Source organism: Electrophorus electricus, chromosome 23, assembly GCF_013358815.1.
Source record: "Electrophorus electricus isolate fEleEle1 chromosome 23, fEleEle1.pri, whole genome shotgun sequence".
In the NCBI taxonomy this organism is placed as follows: domain Eukaryota; kingdom Metazoa; phylum Chordata; class Actinopteri; order Gymnotiformes; family Gymnotidae; genus Electrophorus; species Electrophorus electricus.
In genome coordinates this window covers 4,706,659-4,719,434 of record NC_049557.1, presented here as the reverse complement: position 1 = coordinate 4,719,434, position 12,776 = coordinate 4,706,659, and the positions used below count along the sequence as shown (strand labels likewise).

The 12,776-nt window shown below is 40.0% G+C and overlaps 1 protein-coding gene and 1 long non-coding RNA gene across 6 annotated transcripts in view; one reads left to right on the top strand and one right to left on the bottom strand.

The window, feature by feature from the left end:
- Positions 1 to 6,508, bottom strand: part of osbpl9 (oxysterol binding protein-like 9) — a 28,507-nt gene extending 21,999 nt beyond the window's left edge. For 4 of the 5 annotated variants that reach the window (XM_027016011.2, XM_027016013.2, XM_027016012.2 and 1 more), the window contains exons 1-2: positions 6,386 to 6,508; positions 1,149 to 1,199 (exon numbers count right to left, since the gene is read on the bottom strand). In XM_027016011.2, coding sequence (XP_026871812.2) covers positions 1,149 to 1,199; positions 6,386 to 6,496 — 162 coding nt within the window. In that variant the 5' untranslated portion in view covers positions 6,497 to 6,508. The remainder of the gene's footprint in view (positions 1 to 1,148; positions 1,200 to 6,385) is intronic. The other variant, XM_027016017.2, reaches the window with a different exon arrangement.
- Positions 6,509 to 11,051: 4,543 nt separating this feature from the next.
- LOC118240683 lies at positions 11,052 to 12,672 on the top strand. The gene is made up of 2 exons (XR_004775553.1): positions 11,052 to 11,145; positions 11,314 to 12,672. It is a non-coding gene; the product is annotated as an uncharacterized LOC118240683 (long non-coding RNA).
- The last annotated feature ends 104 nt before the right edge of the window (positions 12,673 to 12,776 follow it).

The following is a 12,776-nucleotide window of genomic DNA, read 5'->3' as shown; positions in this document are numbered from 1 at the left end:
TGAAGGGTGGAACCAGCATTAATGCACACATGTCATCTTATCAGTCTCACAGCAGCAGAAATATTCCAAACGTTCTGAAGCCAATTTGAACATAAAGCAGCAGTCTGGGCAGCACAAACAACATTCCATAAACTGCTTCTTCAGGTCCTGAAGGACAAATCTGATGTATATATATGTGGATCCACAAACTGTCTCATTTGGCCACAAGACTTTTGAACAACCAAGCAACATAGGCCAAGAATTGAGACACTCTCAGTAGTGTTCCTCTCTAGAGGAAGATCACAATCTACTCCCGTTAAAAGAGGTCAATTACACAACAGCACGAAGTACAAACACACCATGAAGGCCTAGTTTCCAGAGATGCAGACACTCGCTCACCTGAACAGGAAAACAGGTGGCACCGTTTCTAAAGAGGCATGGTAGGCTAACAACGAGCATCAATGAGACATCCCATATAGCCTGAAAGACACTAAAGGCTTACGCTAAATACACTTCCTACACACAGAGCCAATGTGACACCCAACTGAAACCAAACTCTGCCCAGCTACAGTGTATGCCTACCTTCTGAAATCAGCCAGTGTGAATCCATTCCAACAAACCCCTTAATATTTTAAAAGGAAACATCACAATAACTACTAAAAAGTGTATTAATTTGAACTTTGTACCAATGCTAAAAAAAGATAATGTTCTACATTAAGCCAGCCCCCCCCCCATCTGTTAAAAAATGAATATAAATCACAAACTGGTTGTGCAAACGTTTCATTTCAACTTACCTCTGTTCCCTTACAAGTCATATACATGCCACCTAGTGGCAAAGATTTGTTACATCAGTAATGATGGATTTTGTCCACCTCTATAAATCGAATTGTTTTCATTCAGTCAGCATGAACATCAACATTTTTCTTACATGTGTAAGCACATCAAGGCAAAGCGGTGGACTGCCCTGAACAGAAATCAAACCTTTCAACTCTAAAAACAAGGTTAAACCACTGTTTACAGACATGGACACGGTACCTAGTGAAATGCCATTTCAATTAATTTAGTCAATTCATCACCAAACTAGTCCACTGCAAAATGCTTCCTGCAACAGACAACTGCTTTAGAATAAACAACACAAACAAACAAACAAAAAGCATGCGGACCCTTACCCGCAGTCTGACACAGCCTCTCCTGGAGCCGCGCATCATCTTGTCCTTTGACTGCATAAAGAGAAACAAGGGCAGAAGCACATTAGCACCTGGTCTTCACCCATCATGTCTACACCTCATCAAGGCTGGGGATTCAGTAAATTGCTCAACCATTCTCAAGAATCCTACATGCCTGGGGGCTGTGAAAGGAGCAGACACACATTGCGTCCAACCATCATCTATCTTTATGCAACAGGCCAGGTATCTGCTAGATTCGAAAAATACCTGGGATCTACTAGGCATTCCATTAAACTGCATTTTCTCAAGGTAAAAAGAGAAGAACCCCCCCCCCCCACACACACACACACACACACACACTTTTTAAGAGTCTTGCTACATTACATCATAGTAAGATGATTCATCTTTTTCGCCATGGTTGGAGCCAAACCTCCGCAAGGAAACTCATTACCTTTTTGGCAAGACTCAGTATTTCTTAACACTGGCAGATCCATACATCTACAACATGTGTATTTATATCTGTGTGTGTGGTAAATATTGCAGTGTGGAAGCACTTTGCTTACACAGCTGTCGAAGAACCTCCGTCAGCAATGACCTGTTTATCTTTTCTTTGTTTTATTTATATTTATATATATATATAATTTTTTTAATTACACACACGACAGATAGAGAGCCTAAAAGAGAGGAGGAACTAGGGAGAACATGAAAGGTTAACACCAAGGTTGTCCCTGTGGTGTGACCCCCCCACTGCTGGAGTGGCTCCAAAGGGATCAGAAGAATGAAGGACAACACTGATCTCAGTCCAGAAGAGCAACGCTGTTAACAGCAAACACACCAAGGCTGTAGAAGGTCTGAGTCTGAGGAAAAAACATGCCAGCTTTATATTGGAGAAACCAAGAGAGGGCATGCAGATCAGGTTGTTCAGACCATATACATACATACAAAACTGAAAGTTTTATTCTGGTTTTCCCTTTAACAAGAGGAGACACTCAATGAGTGCAGATGTTTCCAGACAGGATTACTGCATAATGCAATTAATATAGTGCCAGGTATTAAAATCCTGAACAGGTCAAGCTTACTTTGATTTTGGATCAGGATGTCAAGAGACCAAAGTGACCATGAAAGAGGATTTATTAATCAGGCAGGGACGGTGACAGCTTCAGTCACAAAAACCTCTCTACCAACTAGTGTTTCTATAGGCACAGCTAGTAAAGTATTACTCACTACAAAGACCAGTAAATATTTAAGAGTTCAGTTGTGCAAAACCTATGCAGTGGTCAACAGACATGACAAAATGACCAGATGAGTCATCCTTTACTGTTCTCAACAAGTGGTTCACTACATGAGTGGTGTACCCCAGAAGAATTGTACAGGCCTGCTATAGTGACGTGGTCCAGTGGCTGTTATGCTGCGAGAGGCACTCTGCTGGCAGGACTTAGGTTCACTTGTCCTCTTAGATGGAGGGGTCACTGCAAATCAATCCAAAATTATTCTGACTGATCACCTTTATCCTATTATAAAGTACTTCTATCCAGTTGGGAGCGGTCATTTCCAGGATGATGATGGTCACTTAATGGTGTGATAAATGATGTAAATGATATGCTATGGCCTTCGCAGTCATAAGACATCATTCCTGTTGAACATCTGTGGGAGATTTTAGACAACACTCTGCACCACCGTCATAACTGAGGGAATGCGACCAGTCTCAGAGGCTGGTAGAATCTGTGCCAAGGTGAATACCGACAGCAAGAAAAGAGAGTAACTGGTGATTGGTATCCGCTAAATCAAGCAGTCAGGTATCCATCCCCTTTCAGATATGCAATGCATCAATTACCGCAAAGTAGTTACACATTTTACCTTTTCAGTTTTGCTCCACTTTCTCTTTTTGCCATTTTACTTTCACATGTATATTGGGACGTACCGGTTTTTAATACTGTTTTTAAAACAACTTCATATGATTACCTTTTAGCATTTTTACTTCTTTGACTGCCACGTATCCATATTCACATTTGCTGTTATAGCCTGTGTACTTTAACATGCTATGTTATGTGTAAATGTGTATGTGTGGAGACCCACTAGCTCATTTTTCATTTGATAATTGAATGCTCAACCATGTAAAGCAGACAGTACATACATTGATTAGCCATAACATTAACTCAGCCAACATAAGAAGTGAATAGCATCGATTATCTGATTATAGTGACACCTGTCAAAGGGCGGAAAAATTAGGCAGCAAGTGAACAGTCAATTCTTGATTTGGAAGTAAGAAAAATGGCCAAGCATCTGGATCTCGACATGGGGCAAATTGTGATGTCTAGACGATCAGTTCAAAGCATATCCAGAAAGGCAGATCTCGTGGGGTGTTCCCAGTATGTTGTGGTTAGAACATACCAGAAGTGGTCCAAGGAAAGACAATCGGTGAACCAATATTTATGGTTGCCCAAGACTCATTGAAGACCGATCCTATAGAAGAGCTACTGTAGCACATATTTCTGAAAATGTTCACTGTGTCTATGATAGACAGGTGTCTAAACACAATGCATCACAACTTCCTGCATTTGAGTAGTTTGAGGTTATATGGCCATGGTGCCTCTCCACCACTGCAAGCGCCTACAATGGACAAGTAAGCAACAGAACTGGACCATGAGGCAATGAAAGAAGGTGGCCTTGGTCTGATGAATCGCGTTTTCTTTTATATCATGTGAACGACCAGGCATGTGCGCATTACTTATCTGGGAAATAGACGGCACCAGGATGTACTATTGGAAGAAGGCAAGCCAGTGGAGGCAATGCGATGCTCTTGGCAATGTTCTGCTGGGAAAATTTGGCTCCTCATATTCATGTGTATGTTACTTTAATACCTAATACCAAACATTATTGCAGACCAAGGACACACCTTCATGGCAATGGTATTCCTTAATGGCAGTGGTCTCTTTCAGCAGAATAATACTGTAAACACTATTCAGGAATGGTTGAAGAACACAACAAAGACTTAAAGGTGTCGACTTGGTCTCCAAATTCCCCGGATCTAAATTTAATCAAGCATCTGTTGGTTGTACGGGAAAAACAAGGCCAATCTGACTTAAAGAACCAGCTACTAACATCCTGGTGGCAGATACCACAGGACACTTTCACTGATCTTGTGCAGTTCATGCCTTGACAGGTCAGTGCTGTTGGCATGAGGGAGACCTACACAATATTAGGCATGTGGTTTTAACGGATGGCTGTCCGATGTAATCTCCTTTACCATTGAAAACTGCTACTGTGATTTAAGATATTTTAATTATTGCCCCTTTTTCACTGAACTGTATATAAACTAACATACAGTTCTCTCACTGGAGTGAGGTTAATTATGAATCTCACCACTACAAATTAATATGTTTCTCCAATATACTCTATAAGTTGAAGTATTTCGAAGTGGAAGCCCCAACATTATGCATTTCAGAGGTAGCACAGTCAGCACCACAGTTAGCACCACAGTTTTAGCTTCTAATTCATAGGGCTGGGGTGCTATACAAACACAATAACGTATCCATTACCTTTAGTGCCCGTGACATTTCATACGGGTACATCCTTAGCTGGTTTTGTCCTGTACTGTTTTGTATGTGGTCATCTCATGGCCTATCCTATGCTTTATTTAGACAAAACGGCACAAAGTACAGACAGCGAATGTGAAAATTAATACGGCAGCTCAGTGACATCTCTGCTTGGATGAGTACCCTCTACGTTTTGTGCACATTACCCAGATCGAGAGGTCAAAAGGCTAAACATAAATCAATTTCCCGAGGAGGAAAGGAAAGATCAGACAGGTTAACATCGCCCTCAAAGCTCAGACACTAAGGTGGAGCTCCATAGATATCTGGAACAAATAAATTAGGCTGGAATAAATAAATCAGGCTCATTTCCAGTCACTATGCCAGTTACACAATGACCTGCGGGGCTGGAACAGTGTTGGTTTGGAATTGTGCAATCGAAATCTGGGTATGCACAGAGCACGCATTTCTACAGTGCTTTACTCACAGCAGCAAGTGTTTCTTCCACAGATCTATGCAGTTATTTGAATTGCTAGAAGAAAACAGGCATATCTGAAAATGCTGCTCCTTCCTCAGATTAGACATGCCCCAGAATAATTCAGTTTTAACTGTGCTACATGTCCATGACATTGTTGCCTGGAGTAGGTGTAATTAGAATTCATGATGCATTTTATGACAAATTAGAACATTTATTTAAGATTCGAGTTTTCTAACTATCTGCTTGGGAATACATTTATTAAGCATTAGTGGGCTTCCTTTTTAAAAGAGGTATAGTGTGTGTTGAAGGAAACCAACCTCTGGCCATCAGCTATCTAACTGCTCTAATTGTTCTGATGAACTGTTTGTACTTCCAATTCTGACTCCTTTCTTCCTTCTAGGCCATACATGCTCCCACTTGTCCAGCAGAGCTACCCTGGTGGCGTTTACTGAATGGTTCAAAACGTGTAGGTCGTAGTTAGCCGTCTAGGCAGGTATGCTAGGATAGCTAGCTACGTGCGCAGACCTTCAATTCCAACTTTAAGATTTCAAGGAGCGCAACTGAGTTTTGTTTGCAAAACGTAACTACGGCACATCGGAAAACGTGCATACTTGCAGTACAGCTATTAAATTCCGTACCATTTCTTTGGTAGCAGCGTCAAGAAACACTAGCGATAACGTTTGCAGCTAAAGAGCAACACATAAGGCCAAAGAACAACACGGACGGTGAAATCAGTCAGCCAAGCTAGCTGAGTGACTTCTCCACCACTTTTCTGCTCAGATAGCGATGCCATATTAGCCGTCAACTTAGCAAGATGTTTATTTCGTTGAAAATGCGACACGTTTGAAAGCTAGAAACTGTTTTCTGTAATTTGTTACACCGAGACAGAGACAAAATGTGTCACATGGCATGGAGACGACCACCACCCTCAAATTCTGCAAACTAACAGTATCCAGCCAGAACATATTTAACTCGCTGCAGGCTCGCTGAAATTCTAAGGCACAACATCGGCCATTCTAACTGCTTATTGGCTACCGGCTTCCATAGTAAGTCCAGGATAGGCCGGCGCCCCTGTCCGTCAAACAGCCCCCGCCCCAAACAGCTGAGATTCCCAACTCCTGACGGCCTCCGAGTGCTCTTTCCATTGTCGGTTTTAACCGATCCCGAATAAAACTACTGGCGATTTCCTAACGGGCATTTTTGCACTCGTTGGGGGGGGAAATGCTTACGGTGTAGTATGACAGCAGTCCCGCGTTGTAGTCCAAAACAAACCACCGGTACTGCCAGCCCTTCATGAGGTTAGTCCATTTGCTCAGCGGCCCTTCCATGATGGACGCCATCTTTGCGCTTAACCAACCAGAGGCGGAGGGGGAGGAGCACGCAAGGAGGAAGCGCGAGCGGTCTTGCGTCACGCTCAAACGGCGCATGCTCGCGCCTTGTTGAGCGCGCTGGGAGAAGTGCGACAGGAGGAGGTGAAATCCAATTAAACGATTAAACTCACAACGACGTTTTCTGGGGTGAATGGGCAAAACCAGAAACACTACAGATCTGTTATGCTTTACATGTTACCCCAGTTACACTATTGTCTGTGTCCCCCTTTTTCCCTGGTAGGCCACTGTACATGACGAGAAAATTAGGGTGAAAATTGGGGTAATAACACTAAAGTAGGGTAAATGTTGGCCATTTATAAAGTAAGTTACATGGAGTTTTCTCTGTGGTGTAAGAATGAGGCTGGACAGCAAATGGAGCTTACTGTTACAGTGATGAACGATGTACGTAGTACTGTCATAGTCCCTGCGTCATACATTTTCACATCTGAAATTCAGTACTAAAGTCCTTTTACTTAATCAGTTTTTAAACATATATATGATACATTTTCCTAAATCTAAACTCGATATTCAGGGGAGTTCACTAAACAACTTACAAGGTCACTGTTGTTCTCATTCTGTTGCTGTAGGTCCAGGAAATTGAAATATTCTCTGGCTGAAAGTCTGCTTAAAACCTTCCAAATATGAAAACATAATTCAAGTTCTCAGGTGTACAGTCACATGTTTGAAGAAACAGGTGAACATTGCAAAATAACTACCAATATATTACCCTTAAATCTTCCTTTAATCTTACTTTTTTGCTAATTTTCTTTTCTATTAGATCCTTTTTGAGAAGCACATAACAAAAAGTTGTTGTTGTTGTTGTTATTATTATTATTATTATTATTATTATTATTATTATTATTATTATTACTTTATATTGCAATGTGAGATAATGAGTAACACTGCAAAATATTTTTTCAGTCTCACCTTTGGTTTCCTTGTGCTCTTAACTCACTGTTTAATATAACAACAGTTTGCCTCTCTCTTTAGACCTCAGTCAATAATGTTTTATATTAACACATTTAACACAAAAAATTACTCTGACTTTCTCTTCACCTACTCACTCACTCACTCACTCTCACTCTCTGGATGTGTGTGTGTGTGTGTGTGTGTGTGTGTGTGTGTGTGTGTGTGAGAGAGAGAGAGAGAGAGTGTCTATTGTTTTTACTCCCTATATCCTATCTATATGTCAACTTATATTGTATTCTCATTTTAATAAATATGTGAATTCATGTTTGCTAGTAATGATGTTTGACATCTGCATCATCATACATTAATGTATGAAAAGTGAACAAAGTTAAAATCAGATTGTTCATGTATATTTTGTTCAGTTATTTGGATATTATAGTGTGGACTCTGTTATGTGAACCAAGTTATTGTACAATTTGAAAAGAATCTTGTAAAAGACTTTGAGGAATGTGACAAAGTATAGAACAGACAAGGAGAAAGCAAAGTAAAAAAAGATATAAGAAAATGTTTAGACTGTAAGCAAAATATAATCACTGACAATCATACAGTGCCTGGCATCACACAATTATAGATCTACTGTGTTGTAATGAACAAAAAGGAATTCCACAGATTCCATATATTTTCCATCTCATAAATAAAATAATGTTTACATCACAAAAGATAACTACAGCTTATCCGAATGCACTTTAAATAAGTACAAGACTTTAACCTTCTAAACTCATCAGGAACCACATGGTGATACCATCTTTCCATCTTCACTACTCTAATTTCATCACTAAAGATAACTACAGCTATCACCTTATCAGAATGAACTATAAATAAGTACAAGACTTTAACCTTCTAAACTCATCAGGAACCACATGGTGGTACCATCTTTCCATCTTCACTACTCTATTTTCATGGAGTGCTCGTATTACATGTTAGATGCAGTACAGTAATACTCATGATAGGATGGTTTAACACTTTGGAGAGTATAGATCATATAGAGTCTAATGGTATACATCGAAATGCCACCTGTGACCTTTATAGGCTACTTGAATATCTTCAAAATCTGCGTGATTTTCAAAGTCATCAAAATGTTTTGTTTTGTTTTGTTTTTTTTAACTGCTGAAAGATGACCCCTTGTGGCAGAGCCTTGAATTACAAACAACAAGAAGAACGCGACTGTTTCAGTTTTCGTTAAGAAATTATAATTATAATTATCGTTATAATTATAAAGTACATTTTCAACTAATTTAAATATTGCTTTCATGAAAACAAATGAAAACAATTTATTGCATGCAGTTACTGAACAATGAGCTCTAATATTCAGTCAGAACAATGACAAATGTTTATTTTTCTCATAAAAATGTTCTCATGTAGCAGTGTACCACTCAAAAATGTTAGAATGTCTTAACACTACATTATACTTTCTAGATAGAATATAATAGGACAGAATAGAACCAACCAAGGAAAGAACCAGATTCTTTATTTAGGTTTTGTTTTGTAGAACATTGAGAAAACAGGTGTCATACCCAGTCCCTTGGCCAAGTACCCTGAACTCCAGTTCCCAGAACCTCATGTCTCAGACCACTCCTCCTTGTACCATCACCCACTCTGACTCTCCAGACTTCAACTGTTCCCTATTATTAAAGTTATCCTTTAAGTCCTGTCCTTACCTTGGTCCTATGGAAAGTTGAAAATTGTTATTCATTAGGTAATAACCACTTTGAATTAGCAGCAAATCTTAAATGTTTGTCGCTGATCACACATGCCCAGTAACCATTTAGAATGTATGATTTACTGGGTATCCAGTGGGGGTTCATGATTGTTGGAGAACAAGGGCTTTTTGTGTTAAAAACTCACTGTCAAGGATCCAGAGTCAGCTCCACCTCCTTTCTGTAGCCTTACATCTTGGACTGCGTCTATGCAATTCCGTATGCTTCAGCTTGGCCAAACCTTCAAAGGCAATGGAAACTCTTACCATGGCTATGCAGATGATCCCTCAACGATCAAGTATGTTCTCACAATGTCAGTGATGTGAACATTTTAATTTAATTTGGAAATAAAGAAGACAGAGGTAGACTCCACTCTGTAGACCTCAAATGAGAATAACTGGTTTGCAGCTGTGTTAATGGACTCTGATCATGATGTGAGAATTACATTTATATAAAATCCAGAAGGCTTACAGTGTCCTAGTCATAACTAAAGCAATTCTCTGTTCTGAATTCTGTTAGTTTATGGATCTTTGAGTTATTATTAAATGTCTTTTTTCCTAAGCTATAACAAACATGAATGTTTCATTATTCTGTCATGAGCATGAGGACTGTAGAAATAGTTTTGTTTTTTTTCCCTTCCATCTGATGGTGTAGCTAGTGTATATCATTCTAGCTCAAAGGTAATATAAGGACTAAATTAAAGGCAGGTTTCAGTGTACTGTTGAGTGTCACAGCAGCGTAAGTAACTAGCTGTGACACTGTGAAGCAGGGGAGCGAGACACGAGCAGATAAGTGACAAAACAGAATCTATTATTTTAACAGAATAAACAGGGTGGTAGGACCCTCTGGGTTAATATAGCCCTGGTGTGAGTGGAAAAAGGTGTAAGTAGTCAGTACTTGTGAAGGGAAGTGGTGCCGTGTGTGACATGGCAGGGAGGTGAGTTGGAGTTGTGATTGGTACTTGTTGGGGTGTGAGCACACACTGCTTCATGCTTTGCTGTGTCTTGGTCGTGACACGACACTCACTGAGATTGGAAAGGTGTGAAGGAGGGTGCTAATTTTGCTGCATATTTGGCCACTCCGTGGGTACCCAGCGGTGGAGGTGTCTTAAGCGGTGGAGGTAGTTATGGTAAGCCTGCAAACATTAGTGAAATATGGTCAAATAACTGTTAAGTCTCAGATCAGCAGGATCAATTTGACTTGGAGCTCTTTGACTGGTCAGATTGGCATGAAGTAAAATCTGAATATTGGAGATGCCTCTCAAAGTCAATAACCCAAACACAGAATGGTGGATAGGATCTGAATGCTTGCTCATCATCTTTACATCCAGGATATGTATAAAATGATTCAGACTTGTTCCCCTTAGAGGCTGGGAGAGTTACTTCCTAGTAGACAGTTGGGCAGCTCTGTAACTAATCTATCCCACTTAGTTTCTTTGTAAAACTTCAAGGTCTATGTGCTAGCAATGTTTTTCCAAAAATCACCACCTGTTTCTCTATAGGTAGAAGAGGCATATGTTTGTTCGACTGGAAAAGCAACACTGGTAACATTTTAGGCGGAGTCATTCTGTCCCTGCTGGACACTGATATCATCCTAACTGAGAATGCACCGGGGTCAGATTTATCCCCACCCTCACCCCTATCCCTGTTGGCCCTAATTCCACCTTCCCACCACAACCTCTTGCTCCTGCTAGCAATAGTTCTGATTCCCTCCTCTGCACATGCCCAAACCATCTGACTTGCTAACTTTGTCTCCAAAACCTCCTACCTGCGCTGTCCGTCTAATGAATTAGTTACTAATCTTGTCCATTGCAGCATGTTCATCTCTGCCACCTCCAGCTCCCTCCTCTCTTGTTTAGCCAGTGCCTCCAAGCCCTACAACCTAGCAGGCCTCACAGGCTCCCTCTCCAGACATGGTCGCACACCAGCGAGTCGTAAGAACCGGCTTTTCCCTGTAGGTTACCAGTTGGTATCAATAATTGTAACTTAATTGTTTATACATCAATTAACTTTTTTTTTTCTCCTCCCATCGGTGATGCAACCTCCTCGTTCCTACAATTACTTCCCCTGACGACTGTTTCACGTTTTTCTCTTTTCCCGCTTATTCTCTTCTATACTTTAGTTATGTTTTCCTCACAAATTTGGTCTGAAACAGGCTAGGTTTCCGCTGTTTGTTTTGGTCTACCACTGTGGCTGTGTTGCTGTGGTTTCTAAATGCTTCCAATTTTCAATAATACCACTCAGTTATTAGTTATTATGGAATTTCTAGGAGGGAAGAAATGTTACTAACTGATTTGTTGCAGCAATTTCATCCTATTGCAGTACCATGCTCGAATTCAACGATCTCTTTACAATTGCCCATTCTTTCACAAATGTTTATAAATGTAGACTGCATGGCGACATGCTTTTTATTTATTTTTTAAATTTTTTTTTACACCTGTGGCAATAGAACTGAATGAAACCTGAATTCAGTGATTTAAGAGGCATGTCCCAATGTTTCTGCCAATATAGTATAAATACCCAAAGTCTTTGCTTTGCCTAATATGTTTTGGTAGATTAAATGGTTAAGTGGCTAGCCTTAAAATGCTTACATCATTATTTTGTCTTCCACATGGCTGACTTGCTTTGAAATATTAATGTAGGTCCATTTATACTGGTATCTGCTTATATTGTACAGAGAAACTGAAAACTGTCCTGTAGTAATTGTAATGCCAACCAGCTGCATGTGTTTCTGAGGCGGACATGTAAATGTTTCATTAAAAACATAATATAATGCTTTACAGAATCATATGCACACACATGCATATGGTTTTACATATAAGGTAAAGTCATTAAAAAAGGACCTGGTCCTTAACATGTTTTAAAATGAGGTAAATACAACCTCAGATGAAAAACACATGACAAATTAAGTGTTATTATTAATTTAACAAAAACTATGACAAAATGCTGAAGCAGTGTGTGACAAATTAAGCACAGGCTTATTGCTTCTATATGAATTAAGAGGGCAAGGAGCAGACGGGTCCTGCCAAACAAATGTCCTTGATTAAATGTTCATCAGTAAATGTGACCACGTCTATAAAAAGCAGAAGTTTGTTGGTGTGGAGCATTCAGGTGTGTATTAACACAGAGGACAGACATCAGCAAGGATCTGAGGGAAGCAATTGTTGCTGCCCATCAATCTGGGAATGGTGATTTCCAAGAAGGGTCAAAGTCCATTATACTACAATGAGAGAGATTATTCACAAGTGAAAACATTCAAGACCTCAGGCCCTTCTTAACTATCGTTTGCTTTGGGTTGTCTTACATTTACAGCATTTCAGTGAGTCTTTGAACCAAAGCAACTTACAAATGTGACTGAATACAATTCAAGAAGTTGAGCGCCTTGCTCAAGCAACTTTCTGTGTACTAGTCAAGTACCTTAACAACCGAGCTACCACTGCCTCCACGTTTCTCCTTCATTAAACCTGTCGCTCGAGTTTTCCTTAACACTTTCTGTGGTCATTTTCTCTTTTATCTCTATTCCTGACATTCTGGTATGCATGGTTGCAGCAGCCCAAACATTAGCACACGTGTTGCTTTTCTGCT